Here is a 17,304-nt window from a genome sequence, read left to right as displayed (position 1 = left end):
TCTGAAATTTATAACACAAATAATGATGAAAGTAAGTCTTCACTGTGCATGCCTTACACAAGTACACCTAAATTACGAGACATTAATTACGGGATTGCCCTCCTTGCTCTTTGACTAAAAGATCCTCATTAAGTGAAGTTAAACTCGAGAAAGATTAATTCTAAAATAAAAGTATTTCCACGGTGAGTATGTCAAAAAGAGACTTTAAGGCCGCAAGTCCCGCGGCGGGCGCGTCTTATCAGTTCACTCCCAGAGCGCAGCAAATACACCGCTCAGTTCTACGCGACTTATCTGTAATTGCTTGCCTCCAAGTGTCTTTCAAGGAAGCTTCAGAAGGTGGACTCCATCTTACACTATTCAAAACTGAACTCACTATCGCTACGTAAGATCCTCAGAAACGGGTCAAGTGTTCTAATGTTTATTTGAACGAGGGCATTTTCGGTTCGCTTCCCGGGAGAGCAACTTATTAAATATGGAGGAGGGCCACTTACGTTTTTGTCTGCTACACGGAGCATGAAGTAACGTCCTTTGTAGTAAAGTTTGGAGACGCGAGGCCAATAGTAGTTCGCAACTGTGTGTTTGCCGCGCAGTAACAGCAGACCGCTTGGCGCCAGGCCCAAGAAATACTCTACACTGTCTTCGCCCTATGATACAGAAATATATTGTTGTTAAAACATCCCATCCCTTGATAAAGTACGCTATATAAACCTCGTTCAATAATGTCAATATACAGCTTCGATAGTAAATTTTGTGGGTGGAAAGTATAAAATTATTACCAAAACAGGATGAAGATCGACTCCATACATGTCGAGCCATTTCACTTTGTCTAAATAACTAAGCTCGGCTTGCGCTGGAGAAATGCCTCTGCAAACAAAAGAAAACAACGGCTGAAAGCTGTAGGCAATTAAATTAATTGTTAGCCTTAATTAATAAGTAGAGGCGCATAATTCACAAAAGGCTAAGTAACAATGAATAATCACGTCTCTCGAGCGGCCGTCGCCCGCTCTGCGCCTCAAGTACACATAATTTGCATGTAATTGCGACTCTGTGACGCGTCGCCGGCCGCAGACTGCATCTTTGCACAGTTAAAAATTCATTCAATTAGTCGAGAAAGGCGGCGAAGTTTAATTTCCGGGACGGGAGCGACGCTTTCGGTGTGAAACTGCTCTCTCTGAAATCTTAATTTCGGAAAAGTTGCTTCCCCAGACGCGCTCGCGAAATCTACAGTGTATAAGTTACTATCTATGTTTTGTGTAACAGTTTATTATACCAGTTGCTTTTACTTGTTATTAGGAACGATGTAAGAGTATTAGGTACTCTGAATATTTTAGTAAACTTACGTGAGAGTGCGGTGAATTTCCGCAGCGCGAGTTTCAAGCTCCGGAGTCTGATGAGCCAGCAGTCTGAATTCCGACACGTAGCCTGGTGTGTGTCGACGGGGATCGTAATCACCTAACTCCGCTGCATAAAAAAATATAATAATATTACAGTAATTTTCATAAGCAACATGCACATAAATGAAAACGATACAAAGTAAAAAAAAAAACAACCAAGCGCCATAAAGTTAAAAAATAACACGACAACATTGTGTCATGTAAGCTCATTAAGCTGATGGGGTACTTCAAACAGTAGATAGAAATAAACCGGGAGTGCGGGCGTCGTTGGAGCTCCGCATTTGGAACAAAATGTCTGTTTAGAAACGCGTGTAGCGGACCGAAAATATCTACAACAAACACCCCATGTGTGTCAGTATCCGTATTATGACAACGACCCGTCTTTAACAATTGCAATTAATTTAGCGAGCGATTGTGTCCTAACCAAACACACGCCTTATGAACACAAATATCTGACTTCGCAATGATAACATAATTGGGGTTAACATTTCACGAGTGTATGGTTTTTTTTCAATAATATTTGGCTTACTACTATTTTATCTGATCCACTATGGTAAAAGGACTAGACATTACGTATAAATGCAGTTTGTACATAAAACTTGATACAATGCCGTGCAAAACACGTGTGTTTTCGCAGATAGAGGGGTCGAGCATAGAAAAACCATAAGGGAACGAGACTGACAGTCATTTCCCGTTTATCTTTTTTGTCCTCGGAAATCGCAACATCTGGTGCGCCTCAATGCGAAAACGTAGATGGCGTTGAGATCCCGCAGTAATGAGGCCCATGTTTATCTTGAGACTGCTGTCATTAGTAATCATATAATATATTCAACACATTGCGCACTACTAAAGTGTCGGTCATGAGAGTATTTATGGCACTGATTTTTTTAAATATGAAACGTTACCGGTATAAATATGTTATTTGTTTTATCTTTACATCTTACATCTTACATCTTACTCTCCGTAAAAAGTACTAAGAATTTTTCCTTGAAATATCCATAATGCACTTACGCTCGACACTTATTATCCCGTTGAGATGCTGTGTGGCGACGGCCATAAATTTTATTATTTTTAAACTATTTTGGTTTCCTTTATGGACTCTTTACATGCACAAATAAGTTAAGTAGTTTTATGAGTGTTAACATATTAATAGTGGTAATGGTAAATACACGTAGTAACTTTAAATCACTACAGATATGTTTTGATCTAAAATATTGCAAAGTACAAGTCGTTTCATTTGTATACATTAGCATCAAAGAATTTCGCCGATGGATGGTTTCGATCAGTTATGCCATCTGTACAAGTCGAGAGCCGTGAATCTGTTTCACGTTTGGTGGTGAAATATCTGTTTAGAGCACATCGATCATGGGGCAGACCGCCCATACGCGGCGAGACGAGTGGATCCAGCCAGCCGGGGCGTCTCGCACTCGCCACATTTTACTGTCGACGAATAAACAAAATTCTTTATTGCGCTACATTTAAAGTACACAAACTTCCTAGCGGAAAATACTTTATGTATCTCTAGAAAACGTTTACCGAAATGTCCGAATACATATACACAAAGATGGGTAGTAAAAATCGACCAAACCTATCATATGTAAAGCTATCATAAACGTAACTAACCGTATTCAAGGGTAGTTCAAAGATTTTTATATGATTTTCCACTGTTTAAGAGCCGTGGCAGCCTAATGGTTTAACCTACCGCCTCTCAAGCAGAGGCCGTGGGTTCGAATCCAGACCAGCATCTCTGAGTTTCTCGGAATTCGTAAGCGAAAATTAATTTGAAATGTACCATGAGCTTTTCAGTGAAGGAAAACACCGCGATGAAACCTGCACATTAAAGAAGGTTCACAACCCTCGGAAAACATGTCCTCAACCCACAATGGGCCAGTGTGGCGGTTGGTCTAAACCCTCACTTGAGAGGAGACCCGTGCCCAGCGTTCGGACATATAAAATAGTTAGATGATGATAACGATGAATGTTCAAAATAAGTGTAACAAAACTACTCATATTGCCGAAACTAAGGAAGAAGTATCTCATAAGCTGAAAAAGCTGCTAAAGTAGTAAGTCTAATTTCTACGGCATGTATACCATTGTCCATAGGTCTGATTAATGCGAGGGGTGGACAAAGCCCGCTAACTTGTTGCGAACCAACTCGGTCCATCTCAAATTGTCTAGTTTAACGTTTCAACACTATTCCCAAACTCGAACGGCTACAGTAGACGGCTAAAAATAGACACACGCCGTGATTAATCGTATTTCGTCGCTTCTTAAGATGTTTCATTATACTTTTTACGTCTTTTTACGTAGGCGGTATTTTAGGAGTGGGTACTTTGGACAGTAACAGTAAGTAAGTTGATAAAGAGACTCTTAATAAAATATATAAGGAAGGGGAGGGTTTTTGTTTATTTTTTTATGCTGCTGTTAGTCAGTTTTGCGGTTTAAAGGCTAATCATTTATCATAATTAAAAATAATAATAATGTTGATTGCACTGTTAATACAATAGTGTATTAACTCAAAAGGTGTATTTTTTTTACAGAAAATGAACAATAAATTACTCAGTTCCCGTGAAAGATTATTAAAATTTATGTATAGGTTATAATGATTAGACATGACATGTAATTTTGTCTTACGACATGTAAAGTATGATCGAAATGTTGCCGATATTACAATATAACGTAATAAGTATAGTCAATAATAAAATTATTAATAATCTCAGTACAGAGTACTAAAAAAACCGACCTCAAAAGTACGTGGAATTACGTCTATTTGCTAAGTTTCATTGAAATATCCCCTAGTTCGCCACTACACAGGACTTGATACTGGAGATAATAAAAATAGGTTCTCACTACGACACTACTCAAAGTATATCGAGAGAAAAACGCCTTGAATTGGAGAAATAGCAAAGTCAACTAAATAATTGCTAAAAGTAATTGCTCCTAAATTAAAGTTAGGCGCTATTTATAAAAATGAATTTTCATGCGTGAACAGCCACCCTTTGAGGTGGATGATTTTCTTCAAAATGAAATGGGACCACTATGGAATTTTTGTTGGAAAGGGGGTACCTTTCCTACAAAAAAGAATCATGAAAATCGGTTCACAAATACCGGAGTTATCACGTAACATACATACAAAAAAAAAAGAGAACATACAGTCGAATTGAGAACCTCCTCCTTTTTTGAAGTCGGTTAAAAATTTACTACAGGCATCTAAACAATTTCTTACTTAAAAATAATAGGGGAGAGCGGGGCTGAACGTTCCGATTTTTAAATAAGTTGAAGTTTTATATTGAAAATGAAGGATTTTATTTTCAACATGGGGAAATATTAAACAAATGTTTATCGCTTTTTTTAATAGTATAGTCACTCCTACTAATATCTCAATAGTCTTTTTCATAGAGGCAAATCTTTGACAAATTTCGAAGCGGAACATTCAGCCCGCTTTGGGGCGCATTGTTCCGCCTTTGAGGTAAATTGTTCCGCCTAAATTATGACAGGATAACAAGGATTTTCTTAAATAAAACCACCTTTTTTATAATTGTATGTATGTAATGTTTATATTGTGCACAAATAACTTAGGAAAAAAACAACTACATTCTTTTCTACATTTTTTTCATTTCTTCATCTGAATCACAGTTGAGACACACACAAGTGACTCTGTCATATTGTATAAATATTTGACATGAGCCCGTTTGTAGTTTCGCATCCTTAAAACAAAGAAAAATGGTCATAAGAATTTTAAGTATGCTTGCAGGTCAATTGGCGAAGTTGTTCCTAGGAACAACCAGCCCCTCGAGGGAGGAACTTATAGCCCCAAATTACGTTTTTATACGAAGACTGACATACCGACAAAGTAATAGAATCAATGAAAAAAATACTTCAAACAATAAGATTCCTTACTAATGTCACTACAATTTAGAAAAGTTACGTATGAATCGGCCCATAATAAACAAAGACACACCAAAAAATTTAAACTAGAAAAAAATGTTATAATTATTAATACAAAGGTCGAACACTCAGAAAAAATTCCTTCGATCCGGCCGGATTCGAACCAACGTCTTCTAACAGACCGTGGCAAACGCTATGCCAACTAAGCCACGGAACGCACCAGCGGACCTCACGAATTTTTCTATGTGCTTATTGTCGTGTCTTTGTATTTGGTTTTTCAACGACTTTTTAATCGTAGCGCCATCTATAAGAAATCTATGAAAGTTTTATCACCCAGTTAGATAAATTTGCAGCTACCAGCCCTGACGAGAGATGTCGTTATTCAGTGTATTTTAAATTTTTATTGAATTGATATTCAATTATTTTTGTGAAATTACTCCACTAGTTTGTTATAATTATAAATACAAATATCGAACTCTTAGAAAACATTCCTTCGATCCGGCCGGATTCGAACCGACGTCTTCTAGCATACCGTGCCAGACGCTATACCAACTAAGCCACGGAACAAACCAGCGGACCTTACGAATTTTTCTATGTGCTTGTTGTCGTGTCCTTGTATTTGGTTTTTCAACGACCTTTTTAGTCGTAGCGCCATCTATGAGAAATGTATGAAAAAATGTACTTACGTGATGTTTTGACAGCTCCACGCACATAGCCACACTTCCGTCGTCTCTGGAGTAACTGAAATGGCTGCCGGCAATGCGCATCACCTGACGCTTTAACGACGTGCTTCACATGTATTGCTATATATTTTTCTTGCAAAGTTATTGCTGTAAAGAACAACTTACCTCGGGAACTACCAGTCCCGGTCCCACTATCATACCTTTCAGTAAGAACAGTTTTGATCAGAACTAGGTCATATAAAGTTTGTCTCAATTTGAGTGAAGTAAATATCTATTGTTTCTTACAATATTCGAACGATGATTACATTGACGTCGTGTATCGTGTAGAGATTCAAATTTTACGTTCAGCAATATTATAATTTTGAATTTGGACAATAGCAGTGTGACATATTAACAGATTATAACAAAATATCGTTATTCGATGATCTGTAACAATATAATTGAAATACCCCAACACCTACTTGGTGTTATCCGACGACCTGACAGTTATCCGACGACCTCGGTGGCTCGACCCTGGATGAGGAGGGTCTGAATTCGTTTCCTGGTAGGACCAATTTGGGAAACAAACTTTTCTAAATTCGTTCGGGTGTTCTGGGTATGTTATGTGTCCCGGAGTGCCCCGGAGTGAATTCCGTTGCTCCGGGTATGGTCTACTATTAATACAGAGAATTTCCTACTTTAAGACCAGAGCAGGTGTGGTTCTCTGGCGCATTATTATTATATTATTATAAGTTAAGGTAGCAACCCAAAATAGTCATATAACAAAGAGGCTAAATAAAAAATAGCATCCTTTTCATTGCAAGATAATGTATGTAATGGAAATAGACAGTCAAATGTGAAAACATAACCGAATTAAAATATAATACGAAAAACGAAATAAAATATTTGGTTCGTAGAAATCAGGAGTCAGAAAAGAATACATATTCAAGTATTAATTCGTAACATTACAATGTTACGTCGTTGTATAAGTTAGCGACTAGCTGAAAAGAAACAGAGGGCTTCCCCACTACTGACTATAACCATTAATATCTCCAGTGTTTAATGGGATATCAAAAAAACGATCAGATTCATCTTACATTCATCATCATTCAGAATTCAGATTCATTCTCAGCATGTTTGCATGTGAGTGTATTGACGCGATTAAAAGATAAATAAGTGGCGAATAAACTGTTGTCTCAGTTTTCAAATATTTCATTTTCCAACAGTTCGTTGGTTTGTCTACACACCGCGCCCCACACTTACGACGCTGATGTCAGCAAGATTAGATGCAAACGATGCTCGACGCTGATGGCTCATTTACCTTTTGAATAAAGCATTGATATTAGCCCACCCCAACGCTGACGCTTACACAGACCATCATTACGCATCGTTGGATCAAAAGAAGCATATACTTTAGTTATTTCTACCATAAATGTATGTAAATTAAAGAAGTTATTTACTTTGCTGAAAAATACAATATAAATTTACGGCTCTATAATCTCTATAATATAGTCTAAAACAAGAACTATAAATGATGGTCTAACAAAAACGATTCAATGTACTCAAAGTAGGACTTGGCTTCGCGTCTACCAATTTATAGTTGTCGATTCGAAGTCGATTTTATGTTACTAGATTTATTTTGATGACTACATAATTTTAAAATAATAATAAAACACTGAAGGAAAAACCAACTTTTTTTTTTATTAATTACGCCAAGGTAGTTAAGGTAAGTATTATACAGGTTGAGTCGCAGGAACCACTTGGTTTTGAAATAATAATAAAAATCTTTAGTTTTTAATCCAAGCAAAATGTATTAATACAATATCATACATAAGAACACGGCATTTTAATTTTAACCGACTTCAAAAAAGGAGAATTTTCTCAATTCTACCGTATTCTTCTTTTTTTTTGTATGTATGTTATGCGATAACTCCGTCATTTGTGAACCGAAATTGATGATTATTTTTTGGTCGGAAAGAGAGTGCCTCACTATTGGTCCTAAATGTAAATTTGAAGATAATATTCTACCTTTAAAGAATTCGATTTCATGCACTTTTCTGTAACCGATTTCAATAAAACTTGGCAAATACTCGTAGATGTAATGCCACGAACTTTTGAGGTCGTATTTTTAGTACTCTATACTGAGATTATAATAAATTTATTAATGAACGGAAAATTACATCTGACATGTGATGGCCATTTCCGTTGATACATAGTTGAAGTCGGCAAATAAAATTAATTTGAATTCCAGCAGGTCGCCGTCGATTTGAGTGATTTGGGGATTTCTCAAATCACGTGTCTTCGAGAGCAAGCCTCGTACTTTAGATGAATTAAAGAAAGCAATTCATTACCAAACTATTGTGTAATATACTAATTTTCATAGTTTTATTGGTAGTCCATTCAAACTTTCATTTCCTATTTCACTCTCTTTAAGATTTATTTATTTATTAATGAATACCAACTTACATCTTACAATTGACAAAAACAGGAAAATAAACTTATAGTCAATTACAGGTTCCCACCTATAGCTTCAGACAAATCAAACACGAGTATTAAACAAACGAACAATAAACAGTATTTGTTAAGGTTTAATCCTGTGGCAAAAAGGACATATTCCTTCTCCTAAGTCATATCTCTATACCAAAATTCATAAAAATTGGTTCAACGGTTTAAGTGTAACAGACAGAGTTACTTTCGCATTTATGATACTAGATTGGATTGATGTGTATGATACGTATATCAAACTCAAGACGCAATTAAAAGTGTATGAATCTTTTAAGTATAGAGGGATATTAAACTCCTTAAATCCAGAGAAAAGAACCTCAGAAATAAATAAGGATATATTTCTAAAGAGAAAATTCAATTGCAAGATAATTGGAGTACGTTTGTGGCAAGAATTCTCGTATTCATTATTGTAGCTGCATTCTCGAGAAGAATGACTCTAACGATTGCTGCCGGCGGTATTGAGACAGATTCTGCTCCCATCGGATTCGCTATTGGACCAATTGACTAAATTAGAAATGAAGAGAATCTGATAAACCTTTTTTATGACACCAAGTGATGTGACGAACAAGTTGTGCGCCTGATGGTAAGCAACACGTCTGTAAATAGAAGTCGCAGTGCCACACAGAGCTTCACTACAGCCTCAGTCACCCCGAGACGAAGTTGACAAGTCTCATGTGCCTGTAACTTCAACAGCACCCTGACCCCTTCAAGACCGGAACGAAGTAATGCTCACATTACGACTGGCGACAGAAATAGAGACAACTATATTGTAAATAATAAATCTAATATACATATAAATAGTTAGCCTGTGTATAGTCCCACTGCTGGGCACAGGTCTCCTCTCACAATAAGAGGGCTTGCGCGTTAGTTCCCACGCGGGCCTAATGCGGATTGGGAACTCACACACAATCATTAAATTGCTTTGCAGATGTAAGCAGGTTTCATCACGATGCTTTCCTTCACTAGAAATGATCATTATAGGTAAATTTCAAATCAAATTATGCACATAGATTCCGAAAACTCAGAGATGCAAGCCCGAATTCGAACCCAGGTTTTGAGTTACGCTGTTCCAGAGAAAATATTTTAAAGAAATGCTTTATTGTTCGTATTAATAATGAAACATTCTACAGGTATAATTCGTAATACAATTATAACTTAAATCTCGCTTCTATGCTAATGTTCTCTAGTACCTGTTTATAAGATAATGTCGAGATTACAAGTGGTCATTCGCCACCGCCGCTAGCGATGAGTCAACGGCCTGGCATCCCATCCACTCAACCTCAAATTATTCCTTTGCGTGTACTTTACAATTTCGTCATGGATGTTGAACCAATTGTTACAATAATTAGGCAATGACGACCACTTAAATATGGGATATCGTAACAAAGATAAAATAACAGCAATTTATCTGCAACTATAGAAGTCAAAGCTTACTTTTGTTATTGTTGCGTGTCTATGAGATGTTCTAATACACTTTTAAGAGACATTTTGTAGATATGTTACACCATAAGCTAAAAATGAAAAACCTTTCAAAGTCGATCTCTAGTCTCTAGGTACTCATAAACACAACGCGAACCTATAAATATAATATTTCTCAAAGTGAACCGTAAAAAAGTCATTTTCTAGGAACCGCGTGAAGTGCTCAATCAGGATAATAAAATAGATCGTGCCATTAAGGGAAATAGTAAACTGCACGTAGTCGTTGTAGGGACGCCAAGAAGAATAAAGGTTAGTGGCCGAGAGCCACTTGGTAAACGGGGCACGGCGCGGTCGCAGATTTTACTGCCATGTATATTGTCACACCGAGACTCTAATGCGTTGTCGTTGCTGACAACAATATACTCCCCAAGAGCGCCGGGCAATATCTTTATCCCATTTCCAGAAAGGCCCCTATAATATTTGCTAAAGCTATTATAGGGCATTATAAATGATAGTATATATAGTAATAAATATATTATACGTGTGATGCACTATAAGTTTCCGGAATTAATAAGAAAAAAATACTATAAAAGGTCAGAAATGAATTTATTGTTTCTCAAAATATTCTCTATATCTGAAATATATAACATGACAATATCTGAAACATATTTTTCATACTCTTCGACAACCTCTTCAGGTGATGGAAATCGGTGATCGCGTAACTGGTTCTTAATTTTTAGAAATAAATAAAAGTCACAAGGTGCCAGTACGGGACTGTACGCGGGATGGCTCGTAAGGTCAACATTGTTCACCTTTAAAAATTCATTTGTCTGTCTGACCGAATGAGAACTGGCATTATCCTGGTGCAAGTTGATACGGCGTTTACGGTCATTTTTACGGAGTTTGTCAATAACTTCCGGCAAATAAATGGTCGTGTACCAATCACTATTCACGGTACAACGATTTTTCAAAGCAACAGTAGCCACGTGTCCAGTTTTATTAAAAAAGAAGCAATCATCCGCTTAGATGCATTTTCCACGCGCGCCGCTTTGATTGGTTTCGGCTCATCTCGAAAGACCCATACACTTGATTGCTAGTTTGTTTTAAGATCGTAACTATAAATCCATATTTAGTCACCTGTTACTATGTCCCACACAAAATTTGACGCCCCTTCGCTGAATCTAGTAAGCATGGCATTGCAATTAGTCACGCGATCCGCTCAAACCTCAGTCAAATCGTGTGGGATCCACCGAGAGCACAGCTTTTTCACACCCAAATGTATGTGTAGTATTGATTATATTTGACTCATGCCTATGCCTAAAGATGCCCGAATCTCATGGTATGTCACATGCCTGTTTGTTTTGATCATACGCGCACCGCATCGATGTTTTTGTTGTTCACAGCAGTGGACGGGCGACCATTACAAAATTCGTCACTGAGATTCACAAGACCACGTTTGAATTCTGCAAACCAGCTATAAATAGACGTCTTGCATGGTGCTTCATCGCAAAAGCAGTGTGAAACCGAGCGAAGCTCCGCCGAGCTGTTAAATTACACTTAAAGTCGTAGAAAATCACACTACGAAAATTTTCACGAGTTAAATTCATGGTGATGTAGACAACCAATTCAATTCTAAAATTCTAAAATTCTAAAATGACTCCACAATGTACAAACAAGTGACAGTCAGATGAAACAAACTGTATTCTACATCCAAAGAGTTCCATTTTCAATATAATTATATAATCATAATTATAATTATATAATTACTTTTTAAATATTGTTTATGTAAGTGCCAGTTCCGGAAACTTATAGTGCGCGATATGTAGTAGAAGCATAGACACTAAATCAGACGTTATGTAAACTGTTAAAAGCCTACGAAATGTGAATCTATTGAAGTATATTCAAAATATCGTGGACGGATAGAGTCACGGATGACAACGTATTGCAGAGAAAACAGTAAAAAGGAGGAAACTGCAATACTTCATGCCCATAGTGGGGTGTGAAAAATACTTTCTACTGCAAATCCGAAAAATCTCACTAAAAAATTCGCCGCAAAAGACGTGGTCGTACAAAAACTAAATGTCTTCAAAATCTTGTAGAGTGGTTCAATGTGAGTACCACAAAACTTTTCCGAGCTACAACTTCACGAGTCCAGTATAAGTATCATATAATGATAGCCGACTTCCGGATAGAGATGGTACCCCAAATAGAAGAATAAATGATAGAATACAAATAGGTACTTACACTGTAGTACGAAGGCCGCCAGTTCAGCGGCGAGGTCAAAACTGACTGGTAAGCGCCCACGTAGTACATCTTGTTTCAGCTGCAGAAATAGCTGGTACCTATCAATATAATAGACAGGTTATTTTTTAAATTAAAACTTTAGATAATGCCTAATGAATTAAGTCCGCCATTTGTACTACTTTGTGTGCAATAAAATTTTTATTTGAAATAAATAACTAAAATAAAAATAAAAACCACCACCAGTCAAACGTGATCATGGGACCTGTAAAGGGCCTGAAACGTCGGTTTGTTTGAAAAAACAAATATACGCGATTTAAATCCGGAAAAATAGTTTCATTTCCTATAAAAATAAAAGTCAAAATTCTGAGTGTAATTATTATACCAGCGAAGATTTACCTAAGCGTTTCGAAAACAAAGTTCACTCGGGTTATCGAGTTTTAAAGTACAAGAACAATGCGAAACCATCAACACAACTTCAAAGTTCACAAAGGCGGCCTGCCAAAGGCATTCTTATGAAAGCTGAATAAGTATTTTAAGAAAAACGTGAAGATATTTAACTTATTTTATACTGATTTTCCCACTACCTAAAGAAAGGCTGACGTAAAGTATTTAAGGGATAACAGAAACTAATTAATAAAAGATCATCACGAAAATATTTCAAAAATGTTATGGGTAAGCTCTACTCTTTTTTTTTATATATATATTTAGGATAGATTTGGCCTAAAACCGGACCGCAATCACAAAATTTTAATAAAGTGTCGTAATTAACTCACGTCGTGGGACTTCGTTACCAGAATAATGACAAAAATGTACGGTTCACAATTTATAATTTTATATAAAATTGGATTTAGCTTTTGTTTTCAAAAATTACAAGAAAAAGAAATGTAGAAAAACTCAACTTGATTATCAAAAGTTAATAAGCGATAAATTTGGCAGTCCCAAGGACGAACGTGAATTGAAAACAAAATTAGTCGCATTAGGAGAAATTAGAAATTTAATTTAAAGGCGCCTACTTTCAAAAAATGGTATCCAATTAAAAGTATCTATGGGAAGAAAATTCTTTCTAACTCAAGGCTTGGCGTGTAGTCGAGAGTAGTATCGCTCGTCTGGCCATTCATTTCGTCAGAGCCACGTTCTGTTTATGCGCTCGCTGAGTTTACTACGAGGGCGCTAGCCCTTCTTTGTTCCTTTACTCAGCTTCTCTACGTTTTATGGTCGTGAAATTTTAACAGTTCGTAATAAAGTTAAAACGCTTTTGAATGATGAATTTATAGTCACATTTAAGCGCCAAACGCGTAGACTTGCAGCGTACATTAAAACCGCTAATTGAAAGCTATTTTAGTAAACTATGTTACTTAGTGGGAATGCATCTTATAAAGTTTTATATAGATTGTTACTTTACCATCCCTTAATTGTAGTATTCCCTCGGAAATTTTAACGATGTTTATAATTAATTATCACAACATGAGGCAATAACCACATGTGATAGTAATTATGTTAAAGTAAGTTTATTACATGAATGTATTATTGTATGGTGTGGTGGACACATAATGACGTTAGGGTGTATTATTGTTACGCGTGCAACTACCGCTTCCCATGATGCTATCGCGATAAGGGGAGAAGTGGGAGTGTGGGATCTATTTACTATAACCACTTGACATAAAAAATAAGAGAGAATCTGATACATTTAGCAGAGCGCAATAACCAATGAGTATTTTGTATTTTTTTTTAAGTTAAATAATATACGATCACTCTGAAATAGAAAAGAAAATGTGAAGAAAAAGAGAATATATATATCATAATAAAGTTCCACTTGTTTCCTCACGGACAGTACTTGTACGTATCTTTTTTTTATAATATCACGTGACGCGACGGACAATTCGTGGACCTGATGTTATTGTACACGCCAGTCCATAGCAGTTGCAGTGCCACTAAGAGCTTTAAATCGCAAAGACCTGGGGGGCATTACCACTGCGCCCGTCACCTGGAGACGTAAGTTGACAAGTCCCATGTGCCTTTAATTTCACCAGCTCTTAACCTTCAAACCGGAACGCATTAATGCTTCCATTATTGCTTGGCGGCAGAAATAGGTAATGCGGCAGTACTTCCCTGGACGAACCCTTTCAAATGGAGCTCCACTGCTTCTAAAAAAATATCCAATAATACAAGTTTATTTACGCAGGCCAGAGCGTCACTATCATAGAAATTTAGATCGTAGTTGCTTAACATTACATTTTCCCATTTGACATTATAAGTTGGTGGCTTAATACACTGCCATGCTTACAATATTGACAGTATGTTTGAAATATTTTTCAGACTTACTGTTCTTATCGTAGCATGGCAGTTCAGCCTGTAATATAGATACTGCTGACGCAGCACTGAATAGACGTATGTGGCACAGATGTGTTTTATTATCACTTCCTATCCTTCCCGGATCATATTAATGTTATATGAGACGCTATGAAAGCATTACGAACTCTGTCGAGTGTCGACACGTGCTATTCATTGGTTGTCACTGGATGTTATAAATCTAGATGTTTGTTTTTTACAACATTGCTGTCACTTCATGCTTAAAATTCCCACTTTACTAGTCCTTATAAAAGTATTTTTTACTCAGTTTGGGGGGTTGATATTGCTCGCTTCCGTAGGTTTACCCTCGAGACCTACAAATGACCCCTGAGTGGTGCTAAAGAGCAACAACTACTGGTACAACGGCTACGGCCGTGGCTGGTAACCACCCTCCCGACGCAGTCGAGTCGCCAAATGGCTTTCACCGTGTCCCGACTCGTGTTCGAGAGTTGCCAATAGGAGGTCGGGTCTGAACAGTTGCATTGCGTCTGACGACGAGATGTAGCTGCTTGTACTTCCACACTGAGCACTCGGTTCTGGAGGCTAGCGGGATCCGAAGCACGGTGCACCGCTGCCCGACTGTGGGAAGTTGGGGGCCCAAGTAGCGGAAAAGCCACCCGTGAAAGGCTGCCTCCGCCACTCAACGAAAAATCCCGGGACGCTCCACCTTGCCGGTTGGCGACAGGAGGGGAGGAACAGGTGGCCATCTGCGGGGGGGTTCGGGCGTCCCCGCGGTCTCCAAACCGATTGTACCCTCGTGTGGCAGTGTGAGCTTGCTGCTTAGTTGGACACGACGCAATGCTTCGTTCAACTACCTTCCTCCTGCCTATTCGCTTCTCCAATTTATCATGAAACACAAGAAAAGCATAAAATTTACACAGCACTTTCACGTCCTCCCACTAAAAGTGCACCTCACCTACATCCGAGGTCTGCACTCAAATCTAAATTCGGTCCACCAACATCTTGAAACCAATAAACCGCAGCTGCTGTTCCTCACCGAGACGCAGATCAGATGTCTGACTGACACGGCGCACCTCAGCTACCCAGGGTACACTCTGGAGTACAGGTTCCTACCTCGTGCCGGAGTCTGTGTGTACGTTCGTGATGACATCTGTGTCAAGCATCTCAAGAACCTTGAGGCACCGAGGTTCTCTGTTTTGTGTGGTTCTGGTTGACACAGGAATTACACAAATAGTATAGCGCTGTGTCTACAGCTCGTACAGTGGAGATCAGGACACTGTAACACGTTTTTTTGGTAGATCTCGTAAATTTAAAACAAAAACGAAATTTCTCTTCTCTCCCTGGTATTTTTCTTATTGTTTTCTTTTTCTTATTTTTCTTTTTTTTATATATTATATATATAAGCAAAAAAAAAAGTAGTATAACTAAGCTGTTCCAACATCTGAGCGAGACGTCTGATGAGGCTCAACTCAGGTATCCAGCGGCGCAACTAGTCATTGTGGGGGACTTTAATGAACACCATCAAGAATGGTTGTTCCCATACCAGATGACCGATCATGCTGAGAGAGACACGCGAAAATTTGCGCTGTCGCTAAGCTTTTCCCAGCTTGTCAGTGGCGCCCATAAATATAGAAAAAAAGGGCGTGGCACCACAAGGATCCCAGATGTTGAGTCTGCTAACAACTGCACCGTTGGGTACCTCTGACCACTGTCTGTTGAAAGCTGTATTCGTATACTCCCCGCCCGATCAGGGCCCCAGTGGTACGAGACGGGAGCGGCGATACAGGTTAGTAGATTGGGACGAAATGCGCCATTTTTTTACTTCATATCACGCTGACGCGCTTGCTTTACTTCAGGAGATTCGTCGAGCTGTGCTGATGCTGTAGTTGAGATCTTGCGATTGCGCATGGAGTATTATATACCATACTTAGATGTACCTAATGGACCCCAAGCTCGTCCATGGTTTAACGCTGATTGTAGTCGTGGTGAAGCTCAAAAACAGTCTGCGTACCAAGCTTGGGCAGATGCTCGACTACACAAAGCTCCTAATATTCAGAATCTGAAAAAAATCTTTAATAAAGCCGCCAAGAAGAGCAAAAGTGCGCCGCATAGGGACCAAGCACGCCTCTTTTCCAGCAGGCAGCAAGTCCTTTTGGTCTCTGGCCAAAGGGGTCGAAAAAAACTTTAGTAGCCACTCATTACCACCTCTGCTGAAGCCAGACGGCTCGCTGACCCATACTGCGGAAGAGTAGGCGAATCTCTTAGAAGTTAGAAGAGTTCATGTCTGGATGCCGCAGGATACCTACCACCTTTATCTCAAGCTGACTGCAATATGGCACGCAGTTCGCATACGTCAAAAAGAGGTACTCAGAACTCTGCGAAGTCTAGACGTGCATAAAGTTAGTGGGCCAGATGGAATTCCAATAATAGTCCTGCGTAACTGTGCACCTGAGTTGTCTCCTATTCTCACACGCCTGTATCGCCTTTCGCTTGAGACTGGTGTAGTTCCCAAGTCGTAGAAGCTTGCAAATGTGCAACCAGTACCTAAAAAAGGAAACAGCCGACGCTGTCAACTATAGACCTATCTCAGGCACTTCCATACTCTGCAAGACTATGAAACGTGTACTTAACAACCTCGTATCTTGAAGACAACGATCTCCTCATTGGTCACCAGTACGGATTCCGAAGAGGACGATCTACTGGGGAACTTCTTCTGTACGCCTCTCACTTATGGAACGAGACTATAGAAGGGCAGGGCGAAGCCATTGCAATGTCTTTAGATATTTCTAAGGCCTTTGACAGGGACTAGCATGCAAGCCTTTTTAAGCAAGCTTCCCTCTTATGGGCTTCCCACTGACCTTTGCAATTGAATTTCGGATTTC

The 17,304-nt window shown here is 38.4% G+C and overlaps 1 protein-coding gene across 4 annotated transcripts in view; it reads right to left on the bottom strand.

Moving 5' to 3' along the window:
* The window catches only part of LOC113230302 (band 4.1-like protein 4), a 51,674-nt gene that overhangs the window by 10,490 nt on the left and 23,880 nt on the right, over positions 1–17,304 (bottom strand). For all 4 annotated transcript variants that reach the window (XM_026464176.1, XM_026464174.1, XM_026464173.1 and 1 more), the window contains exons 5-8: positions 12,113–12,210; positions 1,341–1,461; positions 777–864; positions 492–644 (exon numbers count right to left, since the gene is read on the bottom strand). In XM_026464176.1, the coding sequence (XP_026319961.1) occupies positions 492–644; positions 777–864; positions 1,341–1,461; positions 12,113–12,210 (460 nt within the window). The remainder of the gene's footprint in view (positions 1–491; positions 645–776; positions 865–1,340; positions 1,462–12,112; positions 12,211–17,304) is intronic.

The sequence above is a fragment of the Hyposmocoma kahamanoa genome, unplaced genomic scaffold, assembly GCF_003589595.1.
Source record: "Hyposmocoma kahamanoa isolate Upper Pololo Valley unplaced genomic scaffold, ASM358959v1 63, whole genome shotgun sequence".
Lineage (NCBI taxonomy): Eukaryota > Metazoa > Arthropoda > Insecta > Lepidoptera > Cosmopterigidae > Hyposmocoma > Hyposmocoma kahamanoa.
The sequence above is the reverse complement of the archived record's forward strand: the minus strand, read 5'-3'. Positions and strand labels throughout refer to the sequence as shown.